Raw genomic sequence first — 20,531 nt, 5'->3', positions numbered from 1 at the left:
GGGGCAAAATTGAGGTCTTGAGAAATAAGCTGTATTCAGATTATGCCCACAGTCCGGAAGGACCTCCCAGGGCTTCTGAAATGGCGAAATTAACAAACCATCACAGCGAGAGCTGTAATGGGTTGTAATGGAATAGCTGTATCTACCAACCACACCACAGCAACGGCGCCCAGGGTGGTGAACTATATGCCTTCTTGACCACCAGCAGCCTACGTCAACAGCCCGTCATAGAAGTCACACATCCCCGACCTCTACATATGGACGTTATTACTAGATGTCTTAACACAGTTTCTATCAGCCTGTTCCTTCTGATCAGTGTTTACAATATGTCCTTTTCCTCACTGATTCTATAGAGAATGTCCTCGTTTCTCATCTTATTAACCCAGCTATTTTAAGCATCCTTCTATAGCACCACATCTTAAACGCTTCATTTCTCATTTTTTACGGTTATCCTACCGTCTGTAACTCACTTCCACACAATGCTGCACCCCAGACGTAAATTCTCAGTAAACTCTTTCTTTATTTAGAAGGGCAAATAAAGGGATGGTTATCAGTGGTGTCACACAATGCAAGCCACACCTCCTCTCTTCTGCCGCCCCTCACTACAGCCAACCAAAATCCAAGATGGCAGAACTAACTCAGTTGTGCTAGTGGGAAATTTTACAAAAATTAAAAGAATTCCAAGCTGGTGGAATAAGCTCGCTTTTGCTTTGCATCTTCTCCCATCTCCAACCAGTCACAGTGAAGTATTTTAGAGACTATTAAAATGAAACAGCCAATCAAACTCCAAGCTGTTATATCGAACCCAATTGTAATAGTGGAAAATTACAGAATTGAATTTCAATGTGATAAAATTTTATTTTTCTGCAAAGTTCAAATTTTCGAGATATGTAATTATACTTGAATGCAACATACATGTGCTTGATAAATAAATTCACTTTTCCGATACTCACTCTGCTTGTTGCACCATCATGTTTTGTGATGTTTCATGTCTTTCAGAACGTTTTGTAGTGTTGTATGTATATACAGGAGAAGTCGCAGTATAAGTGATACATCACAAAAAATTGTCAAAACACCTTCTTCATTTGATTTTACATCACATATTTTGATTAGATGCCTGTGTTATTTAGTAGTTGACTATAGGAAATTCAGTTTCAGAGAGTCTCAGTACCAAAGTCCTAATGGGCAAATATTTCACTGTTTGCCGATAGTTCGTTTGTGCTTAACCTCTACCACCCTTAGTTAAAATGCCAATAAAAATCAATAGTGTGCTTTTGATAATATTAGTTGTATATAAAAAATTGTGGTTAAACTGTATTGAAAATGATGTAAAAATGTTAGGTAACAACATTATATTCTACAACACCTGCATCAGATTCAAATATCAACAGCCATTACATATTTAAATACTGTTGTAAAACTTGGCAGGCATCATAGAACAATTTAAATGTGCAGAAGTTTGCTCTTTAGGCCAACCTTTCCGTCTGTTTAGTACTTAATTTGTAACTATTTAGGACTGGAAATAGCGTTGAAATTCTTACCTAGTTTAAAACCATGTTTTAGGCACCCAGTTGTCAGATACGTGTGTGGGTGGGTGGTTGGGTGGAAAATAACACTGTTATACGCAAAAATATGGCAATTTTTGCATTGTCAAAGTATATTTGCATATATTTAAATTTTGAATTAACATTGTGAGAACTGACAAGCATCACAGAACAATTTAGACGTGGACAGTAATTAATTTGAGGCTCGATTGTGCCTTACACTAAGTGCGGTAGGTAGATCTAAGTATAAACACTGCCATCCGTTGATGAAAACAAGCGACAGGACCATAAATCAGCAGTTGATTTTCTTTCACACTTTGAAGTTTTGTCGAATAGTATTTAAAGAAAAACACATCTTTTGCAACTACATAAATCTTTAAACTTTACTTGGCTGATGTGGAAAATAATTAATTTGAGGTTCTACTGTGCCTTACACCAAGCATTGTTGTTAGATTTAGTAAATCAATGTATGAATGCTGCCATCTGTCAGCAACAGGAGCACAAAGCGGGGGCTCTTTTTATTTCGCAATTTTGGAGTTTTGCAAAATATAAAGTAAAACTCATATGCAGCAACTGTTTATTTCTAATTTATTAATTACATTCATATGCAAATTTTGGTTTTTAACTATTTATGGAGCGTATGTTGTATACTCGTTCTCATAATCCATAGCCAAGGGTGTATACTTTCCAACGAAGTTTAATATGCGACTGGTGAGACAATCCATAAAGAGTTTTGAACTGTAGAATAAAAAACGTAGTTATCAATATTCTTTGCATGCCGCCATTTTACGTAATTCAGGCGGAGGTTAGTGTGTGTGTTTTGCTGACATTTTTTAGATGTGGAAATACTGTAAGTTACTCTCCCTACGTAACTTATGGAAAAATTCTTTTGAGCATAATGCAAGACTGCGGAGTGTGTGGATACTTTTAAGTACAGCCAAGCTGGGTACTCTGGAGCTAGTTTGTGATTCGCTGCTTCATTTTAATGGAGTGTAAAGTGGTGAGATGCAATTTCTGGTAAGGGGAGGGATGGATTACAAACCACAACTGGGCTAATTCCACCATCTTGAATTTTTTTTAATTTTCCGCTACCACAACTGTGTTAGATCCACTATTTTGACATTTGACTTTGAGTGACTGTTTCATTTAGTGGTCCCCAAAATACTTCACTGTCGTTGGTTGTAAAGGGGAAGGGGTTACATAGCACAAGTGAGCTAGGACCACCATGCGGGATATTTTTTTTTAAATTTCCACTATCGCAACTGGATTGGTTTCACCAATTATAAATTTGATTGGTTGGCAAGAGGAGGAGGAGGAAGGAGATAAGGCTTGGCTTTTTGGACGATGATGTCACTGATAAAGATGATGACATCACTGATAAGAGTGATTATGTCACTTATAAGGGTGGGGCTTGTAAAGCCATCTGTGTAGTGATTATGTCACTTATAAGGGTGGGGCTTGTAAAGCCATCTGTGTGGGGCACACGATGTGCATGACCTTTAGCAGATGTATGAAGGTCAACGTTTTCTGGGTAGTATCTTGATATGTTACTCAATGACTACGAAAGCACGGCGAAAAAAGGAATTATGCTAAAAAGTAAAGTGCTCATTGGATTATCGCGTGAGTAACGCATGTTTTGATACTGTGATCCTTGCGTGGTGTTCAGGTGATCAGACTGTGGCAGGTAGATGGAGACACTGTGGTAAAGGATCGCCAGTGTCTGAGGATGATGACGGCCACGGAGGGGCGGGATAGAGAGAAATAGGCCGACGAGACAACAGGACGTGATGCGTGAATACAGTCGTGAGTGTGTGCACAGAACTAACAAAAATTAACAACTGTTGAAATCATGTCAAAGTTGGAAGATATCACGACTATGACGAGCAAATAACAGGCGGAACACTGTGCTAATTTTAGCGTTCGCCAGTGTCTTTTAACGTGATTGTAAAAGATTGTGCTATCTGTACTAGCTCTGTACATGCCTGTTAGTACTGAGAATTTAAGGGATTTATAGTAGTTCGTGGGTAAAATTCTTATACAGTTGTGGTCTTCTTGCTTAACATAATCATCTTCCCACGAATGTGACGTCAAAACTTTACAGTGACATTACCATGATGAGAATGATGCACTCGACCAGAGTTTGCCACTGTGATACAGATGAAACAGAGCACATTTCTGGCGTGTTAAGAAACCATCCGTTCGGGCGTAAATTACGGAACAACACACACTTTCAAAATGAGAACAAAGCGATTCAGTATTCTAGAATAGACACTGCATGCCGCAGATTCTTTTAGCAATGTCAGGGAATCGTATTTCGACAAATAAAGCCATTGTCAAAAAATGGTTCAAATGGCTCTGAGCACTATAGGACTTAACGTCTGAGGTCATCAGTCCCCTAGACCTTAGAACTACTTAAACCTAACTAACCTAAGGACATCACATACATCTATGCCCTAGGCAGGATTCGAACCTGCGACCGTAGCGGTCACGTGGTTCCAGTCTGTTGCGCCTAGAACCGCTCGGTCACAACGGCTGGCCATTGTCCAACAAAGAATTAAATGTCTATAGCATGGATATAAACAGTAAAAAACCACAGACTTAAAATTCAGTATTAGTTATTAGACAAGTTAGTCTATGTTTGTCTTTTAACGGCAGGATAAAAGTAGCGGTTTTATTTCGTTAGTATTATACAGGGTCGGCAACGTGAAACAGGCCCAGAAAATATTTCATACACCCTGCGACAGGGAATCCAACTTACAACACTGCGCCGTAAGTTGATGATTTAAGTCAGGTTGCCTATCTTAAGGTGGATGACAAGTTTTCTGGTTTGCCCGTCCTGTACATCGTTTTCTGTGTCACCTTTATATTCAGTAGCTGCAATCAAACTATTAACACGAACACAATTCAGACACTTTCTAAACTCGAACTGAACAGCTACGGCAGTATAGAATATGTCGGAGTGCTGTGGCTGACCTGAAGCCAGAGGATCATGAGGCAGGCCGGCAGAATGGTGGCGGCGCTGGCTGAGAAGACGACCTGCGCGGGGAAGCCGAGGTCATTCACGTCGCGCCACGTCGCGTCGTAGCAGAGCGTCAGCACCATCCTGCACACAGGTCACCAGTCATCACTGCACACCACGTCGTTGACGTTTCCACTACCTATTATAAGCTCATCTGACAAAATCCTGCATAAGAGAGGGCACTGATCGCTTTGAAGCGGTGTAGAAGGTTGGTACAACGCAAACTCGTCATCCTGCACCACTGACCGACGTTTAGGGGGTGAAGTGGTGAATATCTGCCACGAGCCTGTGTGGAATCAGCGCCACAAGAGAGGTCGACGTGCAGAGGTGACAAAATAGCAGAATGGAGCCACTGTACAGTCCAATCCAGGATTTTGGCCTCCAAGATCCTGAGCTCATAGACATTTTGTAGGACCGTGCTCTCTCCAAGTTCTCTAGAGTAGGTGGTGGTGGTTAGTGTTTAACGTCCCGTCGACAACGAGGTCATTAGAGCGGAGCGCAAGCTCGGGTTAGGGAAGGATATCGGCCGTGCCCTTTCAAAGGAACCATCCCGACATTTGCCTGAAACGATTTAGGGAAATCACGGAAAACCTAAATCAGGATGACTGGAGACGGGATTGAATCGTCGTCCTCCCGAATGCGAGTCCAGTGTGCTAACCACTGCGCCACCTCGCTCCGTAAGTTCTCTAGAGTAAACGAAGGTAATTCCTTAATCTACTACACATCGTGGTAACGAAAGTCATGGGATAGCGATATGCACAGATGCAGATGGCAACAGTATCGCTTACACAAGGCATAAGCGGAGCAGTCGGTTATGGTGATTCATGAGAAAAGGGTTACGGCGTGGTTATGGCCGCACGACGGGAATTAATAGTCTTTGAACACGGAATGGTAGTTGGAGATAGGCGCATGGGACATTCCATTTCGGAAATACATAGGGAAATCAATAGTGCCAAGAGTGTGCTGAGAATGCCAAATTTTAGGCATTACCTCTCATTACAGACAACGCAGTTCCCAACGGCCTTCACTTAACGGGGGTAAGACGTCAAACGGGCCGACTTGGAGCAGGACAGGCACCACAGGACATTTTAATTTCCACTATCTATACTTTTACAAATAAATTCATAAAACTTTGTCAGCATGACCAGGAAGGATTCAGAATTCACATTCATAGGAGCGGAAGTTCGAAAACATAACGAAATGATTTTTTTTTGCATGTGAAATGTCATCATTTTTTTCACTTACTAATGGCAGTATTTGTTGCTATAGGTACACTTTTCTTCATAAGTAAGAGAGATTCTTCGATGAATTTTGCACAGTATACAAACCATACTTAAAGGTGTATGAAACTCTAGAATTTTCCAAATCTATTAAAAACTGCAGTAAAAATTGAGATAATTAACTATAAAATTTGTGTTTTTTTCTAAACATGAAGTCTAAAATATAACAGTTCATTCGTTTTTTCATAAATTAAATAAATTCTAGAGTTTCATACACCTGTGAGTATGGTATGTATGCTGTGCAAAATTCATCGAAGAATCTCTCTAACTTATGAAGAAAAGTGTACCTATAGCAACAAATGCAGCCATTAGTAAGTGAAAAAATGATTAAATTTCGCACGTAAAAAATTATTTTGTTATGTTTTCGAACTTCCACTGCAATACGTGTGAAACGTGAATCCTTCCTGGTGTTGCTGACAAATTTTTGTGAATTTACTTGTAAAATTATAGACACTGGAAATTAAAATGTCCTGTGATGCCTCTCCAGCTCCAAGTCGGCCCTTTTGACGTCCTACCCCCCTTAACGGCTGAGAGCAGCGGCGTTTGTGTAGAGTTGTCACTGCTGGCACTGCGTGAAATAACCACAAAAATCAATGTGGGATGTATGACAAACGTGTAAGTTAGGGCAGTGAGGCGAAATTTGGTGATAATGGGCTATGGCGGTAGACTACAGACGCGAGTGCCTTTGCTAACAACACATGGCCTGCAGCAACTTTCCTGGATTCGTGACCATATCGGTTGGATCGTAGGCGACTGGAAAACCATGGCCTGTTCAGATGAGTCCAGATTTCAGTTGGTAAGAGCTGATGGTAGGGTTCGAGAGTGGCATAGATCCCCCTAAGACGCAAGTTGTCAACAAGGCACTGTGCAAGCTGGCGGTGGCTCCATAATGGAGTCGGCTACGGTTACATGGTGTGGACTGGGTCCTCTGGTCCAACTGAACTAATCATTGACTGGAAATGGTTATGTTTGGCTACTTGGAAACTATTTACTGCCGGTTATGGACTTCATATTCCCAAACGATGTCATGTCAGCGGACTACGGTTGTTTGCTATTGGTTTGAAGAACAATCTGGATAATATTAGCGAGTGGCCACCCGACTCGAATCCCATCGAATTTTAATAGGTCATAATCGAGAGATCTGTTCGTACACAACACTCTACACTGGTAACATCTTTGCAGCTGTGGATGGCTATAGAGGTAGCTTGGCATGGACTTGTTGAGTCCATGCCACATCGAATTTCTGCACCATGCAGGGAAAAAGGAGGTCCGACACAATATTAGGAGGTATTCCATGAAGCTTCTCACGTCAGTATGAGACCAGCCACAATAGCGAGAAAATTTTAGAGACTGGTAAGTGCGAATGCTATGTTGCAAAGAATCTCTCTCTCTCTCTCTCTCTCCCTCTCTTGTCTGTTTAGATTAAGAAGGAACATGTGCAGTTTTTTCTTTGGGGGGGGGGGGGGGGCCTCCACTGCGAAAGCCCTTTCTCCCCGGTCTCCACCCCTGGATTCATCTCTGAGCTGTCGTCTTTCTAGTTGCCCATGGCCACATCGTCCAACGGGTCTATAAGGAACGGTGTACCACTCGCAGCCATGAAACATGGCGTAAGAACAGTGGCCGTAAAACTTTCCTAAATGGCAGGGACTGGAGATGAATGTCGGGCATTGTCAGTAACAATCAGTTTCAAAGCCGACAGGAATTTCCGCTGCCACTCAATGTCCATCACAACCAGTTTCTGAGTGAACTTTTTGAAGGGAACTGAGTGCACTGAACTTTATACTGAGGCATGTAACCGGCAGTCGTAGGTGGTTCTTTCATCTTTTGGGCCTGTTTTTCGTACCAGGCCTTGGGCCCAACGATTCAGGTTAAGTTCTACATGAACAGGGATATTTATTTCAGTATTCTTGGTGACGAAGTGTTGTCCGTTCATCTTCATAGTGAATATGCTACGAATACTCCAGTCTTTCAAAATGACAACAGACGTATTCCCAGTGTTGCAAGCTTATGTTCTTGGTTCGACGAACTCTCTGGCACCCTATCAAATGTCGAGGGGTCCCCTAAATATTAGTCCCATTGAAAATGTCTGGGACTACTTGCGACAGCGGGCGAAAAGTTGCAGTCAACGTCTCCGCTCTTTGGTAACTCTGAGGGATGTAACCACCATTGAGTAGCTTCAGTTAGATATGGCATATCTGAAGAAACTTTTGGACTCTCAGCCTAGACGACTTTAGGCACTTATCAAGGCTGAATGTGACATTATACAGCATTAACGAGTGTTGCCTGCGGGTGACCAATTTTCCGACTGGTAACCTAACCTAACCTAACATTAATGTTACAACTTATTTGAGTTGCCTCCGAAAATTGTTCAAATTAAGGAAAGAGCAGCCCATTTTGATGGTGGTACGCTTATCAGACATGCCAAAACTTTGACATGTAAGAGATTTTCTGGAGCTCTTAACTACAATCGTGCAGCTAATATACTACATGAAATTCGCAGAGGATTCAGGTTATATCCAAAAAAGAGTCGCTGCAACAGTAATTGCAATCTAAAACAATTTCGTGTAAGCGTTTACAGACTTCGTTTAATCCGTCAAGACTATGCTTACAATGGCTCAAATGGCTCTGAGCACTATGCGACTTAACATCTGTGGTCATCAGTCGCCTAGAACTTAGAACTAATTAAACCTAACTAACCTAAGGACATCACACACATCCATGCCCGAGGCAGGATTCGAACCTGCGACCGTAGCAGTCGCGCGGTTCCGGACTGAGCGCCTAGAACCGCGAGACCACCGCGGCCGGCACTATGCTTACAACCGTGGTCAAGCCACTGGTCTAGAAATGTCTGAGAATTTTCCGATTGGTACTCAACAGATATCACGGGACACAATATTCATGTATCATCATACTTTTGACGTTCCGTGCCTACAAAGAATGTATGAAATACAGGTGATGCTAATTGTGTTCTTCAAAACCTTGCATTAGTTGAAGTGCACTACGGTATGGCAAATGTAAGGCGTTCTATGGGAAGCTGGCGGACGTCCGAAGTCATTCGATATAACTGAAGTGGTTTACGGCAAAGTATGAGCAAGCGTGGCTTTCCAAGATGGAATAGATGGTACGATTCAATGAAACGTCTGAATTTGAACTTAGATATGTCCATGCAGTTGAAAAGAGTGTTTTTATTTGCGGTGTTTCATAACAGACAATGCGTTTCAGTACATGAAAGGGTTTTTAATATCTTATGGCTCTTCTGCTGAAGCTGGATGTGTTGCGAGGCGACAGAACCATAAGGGGCAGACAACGATACATACGGAAAAAAGTAGGTAAACTTTTTATTATTTGAAGAGTAATATCCATAACAGTTAATACACTTTTCCCACTGTGAGACAAGACGGTCAGTGTCTTCATGGAAAAATCTTTGCGGTTGCTTACAGAATAATGACTGTACCGAGTCGTGGGTCTCTTCGCCTGAAGCAAATCGACGGCCGTAAATGTCTTCCTTCAGCGCTCCAGAAACATGGAATTCGCACGCGAAGAGATCGAGACTATTTGGAGTATGTGTGAGGGCTTCCCAGTGAAATTTCTTCAGCGTAGTCGAAACAACCTTGGCAACATTATCCTGCAACAGAATGATGCTGTCTGTCAGCATTCGTGGGCTTTTAGACTTCATGGCGCGCTTCAGTTATTGCAAAGTATCCATGTACCGCTGTGCTTTAATTGTAGAGCCCTGTTCCAGAAAATCAATGAGCATCTGGCCCTTGCAACCAAAGAAAAATTTCATTATGACTTTCCAGGGGCTGGCGTACCAATTGTTTCGACCACGCTCCAGATGTTCGGCTGGGAAGCCCGTACACATCCATCAATACAGTCCCAATCTCTCCCCATACGATTTACATGTTTTTGAACTCTGAAGGAAGACATTCGTGGCCGATGATTTGCTTCGAGCGAAGAGATGCGCTCATGGGTGGTACATCATGGTTTCATAAGCAATCGCCGGCCGGTGTGGCCGAGCAGTTCTAGGCTCTTCCGTCTGGAACCGCGCTATCGATGCTGTCGCAGGTTCGAATCCTGCCTCGGGCATGGATGTGTGTGATGTCCTTAGGTTAGTTAGGTTTAAGTAGTTCTAAGCTCTAGGGGACTGACGATCTCAGATGTTAAGTCCCACAGTGCTCAGAGCCATTTGAACCAACACTGACCATCTTGTTTCACAGTGGGATAAATTTAATAACAGTATGGCGATTACTTTTGACATAATAAGCGGTTTACTGAATTTTTTTTCCACCTGCCTCATTTTCTTTTGTTACCCCTTTCATATTATGGACTTTTAATACCATGTTTGCTGGCGCTATGTATAAGATTGCGAAGACTGGAGAACATTCCCCTTAAATATTGCAACATAGCAGCTACCTATCGAGGACTGTGGAGGGACGATTTTAAGACCTTTTCACTTTTTGCACATGAGGGACGACATGTAATTACTGCAGCATTGTATACAATGTAGCCAAGGAAATATCTAAGCAATTGAATGACGCGTCTGAAAGTGAGATTTTGAAAGAAAAGAATTATTTTTAGATTTTGTATTGGATTCCAGAAACTATAATACGTTATAACCACAACAAAAGAATTTGCCGAAAGCAAGGGCAGAAATAGCGATTTCTCGATTTCTTTGTTGGAGAGGATAACGATTTTAGAGTTACCCTGAAAAAAGCAATTTTCAGAGGATTGTGACCTGCTACCGTCTTTGGCGCTGTTGTCGGCGTGTTTTCATATGCTACAATGACAAAACTCCCAAAATATATATACACTGATGAGCCAAAGCATTGTCACCACTGACCATCGCGAGACTGAATGGCACTAGATGCCGTTGCGGGTACAGGACGCCGTAGGAAGTATACGGGCAACAAATGAGGAAATTCGCTAACATAAACGACTTTGAAAAAGCGCAGTTTGTTATGACCCAGCGCCTGCGTTCGTTTCTTAAATAAATGTTGCGCAGCTCCAACGTGTGTATTCACTGATCGCAGGAGACGAGTTGAAAACCACTTGCGCAATGCATCCCACTAACCAACAAAGCATCGTCAAGGCAGCTGAGCTATTCGAGCGTATGCACACATATAGAGTGACAATTAGTTAACTACATGAAAAAAACATAAATCCGTTACAAACTACGGCGTGTACACACTTTATTCAACATGTAAACGTCACTACAGATATTCGGATTTAGGTTATGACGTGTTAGATATGCCTGCCATTCTTGGTGATGATGTGGCGAAGACGAATATCGAAATTTTGTATGACCCGCTGGAGTGTCGGAATGTCAACGCTGTCGATGACCTAAAGCGGCTAAACAAGTCTGTGTTCACAATGCGAATGATGTCGGACATAGGAGATATAAATATGAAAAACAGGCATATTTTGCTTATTTTCACTCCATTATGTGATATGGTATCATATTTTGGGGTAACTCCACAAACCGAGAAAAATTTTTTAGATTACAGAAGCGTATAATGAGAGTAATGTGTAGTGTAAATCCAAGAACATCATGTCGAAACCTATTCAAAGAATCGGGGATACTAACCACAGCTTCTCAGCATATTTATTCCTTAATGAAGTTTGTTGTAAATAATACTTCTCTTTTTCCGACTAACTGCTTAGTACACAGTATCAATACAAGAAATAAGAACAATATACATAAAGATTTGAAATCACTTACTCTTGCCCAGAAAGGAGTCCAGCATTCAGCAACGCATATTTTCAATAAGCTACGAGCAACCATTAAGAGTTTAGTTTCAGACAAGGCACAATTTAAATATAATTTAAAAGAATTTTTGGTGGCCAACTCCTTCTATTCCATACATGAATTTCTCAACAAGTGCAGTAGACCATTTTAATGAAAATTTATTATACTTTAATTTTTGACAATACTTGGTTGTAACAGCCAAGTAACTACCTACTGTTCTTAACTGAGGATAACAGCCAAGTAACTACCTACTGTTCTTAACTGAGGATAATTGAAATGAATAATTTACTTTAATTTTTGACAATATTTGGTTGTAATAGAAAAGGGACTAGCTACTGTGTGAATGATGGATTTAATGAAAGCAGATGTAAGTATAAAACCTGTAAATATTAGAAGTTTAATTTTAATTCATGTACATAATTTTACTGTTTATTGACTGAGGATCATTAAAACTACTGAAGCTCAAGTTTTTCTAATTACATTTTTGAAATGTGTTTATCTGAGATGTTCCACACCCAGGAGGAACCCCTCCTTTGTGGGTCTATGGAATGAATAATTAATCTAATCAAATCTAATGTGAATGGCTGTTTTCAGCTCAGCAATGGTTTTACGGTTATCGCTGTACAGCTTGTCTTTCATATAGCCCCACAAAAAGGAGTCGCATGTGTTCAGATCCGGAGGATACGGCGGCCAATCGAGGCACACGACAGTGGCCTCTGGGTGCCCCAGAGCCAGAATGCGGTAACCAAGGTGCTTCTCCACGACATCAAACACCCTCCTGCTTCGATAGGGTAGAGCTCCGCCTTGCATAAACTACATCTTGTCGAAGTCAGTGTCACTTTGGATAATGGAGATGAAATCGTCTCCAAAACCTTCAAGTACCGTTTGATACTCAGTGTGCAATCAAGGAATATGGCACCGATTATTCCATGACTGGACATTGCACATCACACAGTCACCTGTCAGGGGTGTAGACTTCTCTATCGTGAAATGCGGTCTCTCAAATGCTTCAAACGGCTCTGAGCACTACGGGACTTAACATCTGAGATCACCAGTGCCCTAGACTTAGAACTACTTAAACCTAACTAATCTAAGGACATCACACACATCCATGCCCGAGGCAGGATTCGAACCTGCGATCGTAGTGGTCGAGCGGTTCCAGACTGAAGCGCCCAGAACCGCTCGGTCACAGCGGCCGGCTACGGATTCTCAGTCCCAGAAATGCGCCAATTTTGCTGATTGTCGAATACAGTGTGTGTGTGTGTGTGTGTGTGTGTGTGTGTGTGTGTGTGTGTGTGTGTGTGTGAAATCGTATGGGACTTCACTGCTGAGGTCATCAGTCCCTAAACTTACACGCTACTTAACCTATATTATCCTAAGGACAGACACACACACCCATGCCCGAAGGAGGACTCGAACCTCCGCCGGGACCAGCCGCACAGTCCATGACTGCAGCGCCCTAGACCGCTCGCCTATGACGAACCCATCCAAATGAAAGTGGGCTTCGTCGCTAAACCAAACCATGCATGCGCATACTAATTCCCATCATGCCCCGCGGCCAACCGTGCAGTTTGTACTCCTAACGCAAACCGTTCAGAAGTTATGACGATTTTATTGTATATACTTCAATAATTGTCACCCTGTATTTTCGCGGTTTCAGAAACACTCCACAAAGATGAGGTGTTTCTATGGTCCACCGGGCAACCTGACATCGACTGAGCAGGTCTGAAACGCTGTCGACCAATCTGCCTCTGGCGACTATGCACGTTGGTGTGTAGAATATATGAGTCTGGCGACATACCGTCTGACTTTCGGAAAAGCATCATCCACACAATTCCGAAGACGGCAAGAGCTGACAAGTGCGAGAATTATCACACAATCAGCTTAACAGCTCATGCATCGAAGCTGCTTACAAGAATAATATACAGAAGAATGGAAAAGAAAATTGAGAATGCGCTAGGTGACGATCAGTTTGGCTTTAGGAAAAGTAAAGGCACGAGAGAGGCAATTCTGACGTTACGGCTAATAATGGAAGCAAGGCTAAAGAAAAATCAAGACACGTTCATAGGATTTGTCGACCTGGAAAAAGCGCTCGACGACATAAAATGGTGCAAGCTGTTCGAGATTCTGAAAGAAGTAGGGATAAGCTATAGGGAGAGACGGGTCATATACAATATGTACAACAACCAAGAGGGAATAATAAGAGTGGACGATCAAGAACGAAGTGCTCGTATTAAGAAGGGTGTAAGACAAGGCTGTAGCCTTTCGACCCTACTCTTCAATCTGTACATCGAGGAAGCAATTATGGAAATAAAAGAAGGGTTCAGCACTGGAATTAAAATACAAGGTGAAAGGATATCAATGATACGATTCGCTGATGACATTGCTATCCTGAGTGAAAGTGAAGAAGAATTAAATGATGTGCTGAACGGAATGAACAGTCTAATGAGTACACAGTATGGTTTGAGAGTAAATCGGAGAAAGACGAAGGTAATGAGAAGTAGTAGAAAGGAGAACAGCGAGAAACTTAACATCAGGATTGATGGTCACGAAGTCAATGAAGTTAAGGAATTCTGCTACATAGGCAGTAAAATAACCAATGACGGACGGAGCAAGGAGGACATCAAAAGCAGATTCGCTATGGCAAAAAAGGCATTTCTGGCCAAGAGAAGTCTACTAATATCAAATACCGGCCTCAATTTGAGGAAGAAATTTCTGAGGATGTACGTCTGGAGTACAGCATTGTATGGTAGTGAAACATGGACTGTGGGAAAACCGGAACAGAAGAGAATCGAAGCATTTGAGATGTGGTGCTATAGACGAATGTTGAAAATTAGGTGGACTGATGAGGTAAGGAATGAGGAGGTCCTACCCAGAATCGGAGAGGAAAGGAATATGTGGAAACACTGATAAGGAGAAGGGACAGAATAATAGGACATCTGTTAAGACATGAGGGAATGACTTCCATGGTACTAGAGGGAGCTGTAGAGGGCAAAAACTGTAGAGGAAGACAGAGATTGGAATATGTCAAGCAAATAATTGAGGACGTAGGTTGCAAGTGCTACTCTGAGATGAAGAGGTTAGCACAGGAAAGGAATTCGTGGCGGGCCGCATCAAACCAGTCAGTAGACTGACGACAAAAAAAATAAAAATAAAAAATAAAAAAACAAACACTGGCGAAGTGAGGAGGCATCTGCTATGTTGTCAGGAGTGAGAGGCTGATGGATACACGCTACTATGTAGTCGAACAGGATTACACTTCTCTGGGTATCAGTAAGGAAAATAATTTTCAAATACGTTCAGTATGTGATTTTCGAATCGTATGATTTCGCTTAGTTCATTTATATTTTTAAGATGCAGGTTTTATAGGAATTGCAAATGTCTGCGATTCTTTTACGTCTACGACTTCGTCAGTTTGTAATATCCACATTTCTCTAATACATGCATCATGATGCACTGCAAGTACTATGGCAGTTGGGCGGGAGATGAGAAAACTTGGATTTCTTGGTCGAGCGGCTGCTCATAAGTCTTACATCAAGTCGGTAAATGCCTAACGACGCCCCGCTTGGTGTAAGGATCGTAAACACTGGACGACTGAACGAAGGAAAAACGTTGTGTGGAGTGACGAATCACGCTACACAATGTGGATCCGATGGCAGGGTGTAGATATGGCGAATGCCCGAGGCGGTGGTGTTATGGTGTAGTCGTGTTTTTCCTGGATGGAGCTTGCATGCTTGTTGTTTTGCGCGGCACTATCACAGCACAGGCCTACATTAATGTTTTAAGCACCCTCTTGCTTCCCCCTGTTGACGAGCAATTCGGGGATGGCTATTGCATCTTTCATCATGATCGAGCACCTGTTCATAATGCACAGCCTGTGACGGATTGGTTACACGGCAATAAAATCCTTGTAATGGATGGGCTTGGATAGACTCCTGACCTTGTAACACCATAGCTCTAATACTCCAATGATTTATTTTGGTTTTTGTTTCATTTAATATTATAACGTTGAGCTTCTGTAAATGTGTTTGTTTGAATCGATAACATAAAATTGTATACTCATTTCTTTGTAAGAACTTCGATGTCATGATATGATTCTATGCAATGTAGTGTATCTGTCATTTAAATTCTTTGTCCCATTTGGAGGGAACAAAACTTACTGTATATAATTGTAATTTCTGTGTGAATATTTTTTTTTTGTTGAAATGTCAATATGTGCAAATGCTCTGTTTTATTTAATGTATTTCTTTACTGTTTTGTAAACTGCTGATCCTCACTTAGGGTTCTTTGTTATTCTGTATGTAAAAGTTGTTGTGGTTCCCCTCGGGGACGGAACTGTGTAGCGCGCGCAAATTGTGGTTGGCCTAGGTAGAAAAAGTGGAACTGAGAGTCAATCGGGGGCGAGCCAACAGGGGGGCGAACTGCAAAACTGTGCACTGCCATGTAAATGTTGCATATTGTGCTGGTTCCGAGAGAGGTTTTTTCTGCCATTTTCCAATGCCTCGGATGGATGGATAAATAGCTGGAACTATTCTGGAATTTGTATCTATCATCGCCACCAAGAAATGACAGAGTCCAGCAATTCTACCTGCAATTCCACCTACCGACATGCAATCGCCACCACATTGCGCAATCACTGTAAAGGAGTATTTTAATAATGTACAGCGAAGTATCAGCTAAATCGATGTGTTAGTGTGCTCAAATATAAGGTAATTTATAACTGCATTTATGTACCTACCTTGATTTTTCTCCTTATCATAACACCTCTCAGGTTCCTCTCCGTTTGAACTGAAATGATGTCCGAGTGTCCTTACTGAAAGAACATTAAAGCCCTGTGTTTTGCTAATTGATGTTTCTTGAACATAGTAAAAAGAAAGTCAAAGTGGCAAGAAAGTGAACTAAAGTAATTGATGCTTGCAGAAAATAATTTTTCTATTAAAAATGCTTATTAATGTGTTGTTGCCAACTTCAAATTAAAAGTTCTGAAGACTGAGGCTTATAAAGTTTTCCTTAGTATATGATCACATTACTGCCTGTTGTAAATCGCAATGTTAATTTTGTCTCTCGATGTAGTAAGAGTGGAAAACTGCAGTATGAAACGTTATATACTCATGTTTGCTAAGTGTTTGTCTCTCTTGTGTATTAGGAGTGCATATGAATAGTATACCAGGATCCACAGTCTGTCTATTGTGTTAATGCTCGGTAACAAGTAACGGAAAGACCATTAATTATGAAAACCATAATTTCTTTATTGAAATGATAGTGAGAAGCAACCTGTTATTGGATTCCAATTAACTTTCATTTTAAATAGTAAAGTATTTAACTGAGACTTAACCTATATCCAATTAATGATTCTGCAGTTAATAGTAACAATAACGTTATAAAGACCATTCAGTTTGTGTAAGCCCTGAAAGTAACAGTGTGTTTCGGTATCTGTTATAACTTTGCAAATAGTTTGTGCTGCTTTAACCGTTAGTTTCAATCTTACTGTACACATATGTGTCAAGAGTTCACTGCACTCGCGTGTTACTAAGTATAGATTGTGTTTATCCATTCCAGTTACTAATAACTATTTTCTTGAACGAGAATGTTAATCATTCTGTTGCCTAGTTAGGCTGGCGACCGTTTTCTTTACCTGTTAAACAGTGCAGATAGGCAAAATTTTGTTTGTTACTGTTCAAATATTTCCGTAATTCTGACTTTCACTTCCGATAAGCCACCTCCGTTAGGTACAACACGCTCAACACAACAAAATTCCTCTCAGAGGGTAACACTGCTCAGTTGCGTTGTACTATAATTGCTTTAATAAAATAGTTTTATCACACAACCTGCTTCCAGCTTTAAGGTTATGGTACAGCGGTAGCAGACAGAGACTAGTGTTATAACCTGAATCCTATAGAACACCTTTCGGATGTTTTAGAGCGCAGACTTCCAGGGCTCACTGATCGACATCGATACCTCTCCTCAGTGCAGCACTCCGTGAAGAATGGGCTTCAATTTCCTAAGAAACGTTCCAGCGCCTGACTGAACGTTTGCCTGCGAGAGTGGAAGATGTCATCAGGGCTAAAAGTGGGCCAAAACCATACTGAATTCCAACAATACCGATGGAGGGCGCCACGAACTTGTAAGTCATTTTCAGCCAGGTGTACGGATACTTATGATCACGTAGTGTACAACATTACTAGATGTAACTGCCTTCAGCTGCAATGACGGCTTCCAATTTTGGCGTGAAGCTATAGTACGCACTCTTCAAAACAGCGCTGTAATTGGTGTCTCTTTCGACTACGCTCCATATCCAGGATATTCGGTGGCCAGAATTCCTTTGACTAGAACGTGTCAACGTTATCCGGGAGCCAGTTATGGACTAAATGGCTCGTATGAGGTCGTCCTCTGCCATCCGACTCATGGTTCGTCAACTGACATTCAATAGACTCGTTGTTCGCAGCTGACATGAAATACTGACGCCAATATCCTCACTGATTGCCCCGGGTCCTCCTAAATCAGCACCTGAGACTTTTCGATGATTGCCGCAGTGCGTGACACGCGTTTCTCCGAATGAGGTTTCCTCACCGAGCTAACGGAACCTTCCCCATACTTCTCCGAAGCATTACACTTGACCACAATATCGCAAACAGTTAATCTATGGTACCAGAAGAATCGAATTATTTCAGAGGGCAGCCATTTTGAGGTTCTGACTGTTTACTAGTTGCCTATGGCTTTCAAGAGCGCCAATCGCGACCTCCGGTGGTACTACGATATGGAGGGAAATTCAAATCTACATTTGTCCGGTTGAAACGCCGCACCAGGGGTACTGAATGGGAACATTTACATCAATTATATTAAAAGTCAACATGCTTCTGTAAATCAATTGTTTTAAATATAATATGTGTTGCATTTTATATCTATGAATGTTGTAACATTTTTGGTGGTAACTAGGTTTTTCTACAATTGACTGCCCTATTATTTCTCTGTCTTTTCATCTTCGTCTTGCGACGTCGTATGTATACCCGGCTCATCATTATCGGTGCTGGTTTGCTATCGATTCTGACGAGAACTACCCTATCACTGAACTATTATAGTAACTCATTCTCTGCCCTACCCAGATTTGTGGCTGCAGGAATTGTGTAATAAAGAGCATGCATATTTGAATAACTAGGGATACCTGAGGAAGGCTTCCAAAAACTGGGTACAGTGAACTATCATCAGCAACAAGATAAACTCGAAAATGAATGTGCATAATGTTTGTCGTTTTGCAATTAAATGGACATAGAATTAATGAATTCTATATATATATATATATATATATATATATATATATATATATATATATATATATATATATATATATATGTGATGAGAAATATACACTACTGGCAATCTCCTGAACATGTTATAAGGCAAAAAGGAAAGCTCAGTACCATCTTCAATCAATAGTGACATTGCCTTGTAAAAGTACTATTATAAATAGGGTGATATAAATCTACAATAGTTCTCCTCGTAAGATAAAAATTACAGTATTGACCATTAAAATTGCTACACCACGAAGATGACGTGCTACAAACGCGAAATATAACTGACAGGAAGAAGATGCTGTGATATGCAAATGATTAGCTTTTCAGAGCATTCAACAAGGTTGGCGCCGGTGGCAACACCTACAACGTGTTGACATGAGGAAAGTTTCCAACCGATTTCTCATACACAAACAACAGTTGGCCGGAGTTGTCTGGTGAAACGTTGTTGTGATGCCTCATATAAGGAGGAGAAATGCGTACCATCACGTTTCCGACTTTGATAAAGATCGGATTGAAGCCTATCGTGATAACGGTTTATCGTATGGCGACATTGGTGCTCGCCTTGGTCGAGATCCAATGACTGTTGGCAGAATATGGAATCGATGGGTTCAGGAGGGTAATACGGAACGCCATGCTGCACCCCAACGGCCTCGTATCACTAGCAGTCGAGATGATAGGCATCTTATCCGCATGGCTGTAACGGATCGTGTAGCCACGTCTCGATCCCTGAGTCAACCGAGGGGAACGTTTGTAAGACAACAACCATCTGCACGAACAGTTCGACGATGTTTGCAGCAGCATGGACTATCAGCTCGGAGACCATGGCTGCGGTTATCCTTGACGCTGTATCACAGACAGGAGCACCTGCGATGGTGTACTCAACGACGAACCTGGGTGCACTAATGACAAAACGTCATTTTCCGATGAATCCAGGTTCTGTTTACAGCATCATAATGGTCGCATCCGTGTTTGGCGACATTGCGGTGAACGCACATTGGAAGCGTGTATTCGTCATCGCCATACTGACGTATCACTCGGCGTCATGGTATGGGGTGCCATTGGTTACACGTCTCGGTCACCTCTTGTTCGCATTGACGGCACTTTGAACAGTGGACATTACATTCCAGATGTGTTACGACCCGTGGCTCTACACTTCATTCGATCCCTGCGAAACCCTACATTTCAGCAGGATAGTGCACAACCGCATGTTACAGGTCCTGCATGGGCCTTTCTGGATACAGAAAATGTTCGACTGCTGCTCTGGCCACCACATTCTTCAGATCTCTCACCAATTGAAAACGTCTTGTCAATGGTGGCCGAGCAACTGGCTCTACAAAATACGCCAGTCACTACTGTTGATGAACTGTGGTATCGTGTTGAAGCTGCATGGGCAGCTGTACCTGTACACGCTATCCAAGCTCTGTTTGACTCAATGCCCAGGCGTATCAAGGCTGTTATTACGGCCAGAGGTGGTTCAAATGGTTCAAATGGCTCTGAGCACTATGCGACTTAACTTCTGAGGTCATCAGTCGCCTAGAACTTAGAACTAATTAAACCTAACTAACCTAAGGGCATCACACACATCCTTGCCCGAGGCAGGATTCGAACCTGCGACCCTAGCGGTCACGCGGTTCCAGACTGGAGCGCCTA

At 41.8% G+C, this 20,531-nt stretch overlaps 1 protein-coding gene across 1 annotated transcript in view; it reads right to left on the bottom strand.

Annotated features, from left to right (window-relative positions):
- LOC126299472 (organic cation transporter protein-like) overlaps window positions 1-20,531 on the bottom strand; it is a 382,823-nt gene that overhangs the window by 167,856 nt on the left and 194,436 nt on the right. Inside the window, exon 6 of the mRNA XM_049991395.1 lies at window positions 4,518-4,647. Within this exon, the coding sequence (XP_049847352.1) occupies window positions 4,518-4,647 (130 nt within the window). The remainder of the gene's footprint in view (window positions 1-4,517; window positions 4,648-20,531) is intronic.

Source organism: Schistocerca gregaria, chromosome X (assembly GCF_023897955.1).
Source record: "Schistocerca gregaria isolate iqSchGreg1 chromosome X, iqSchGreg1.2, whole genome shotgun sequence".
Taxonomy (NCBI): Eukaryota; Metazoa; Arthropoda; class Insecta; order Orthoptera; family Acrididae; genus Schistocerca; species Schistocerca gregaria.
The sequence above is the reverse complement of the archived record's forward strand: the minus strand, read 5'-3'. Positions and strand labels throughout refer to the sequence as shown.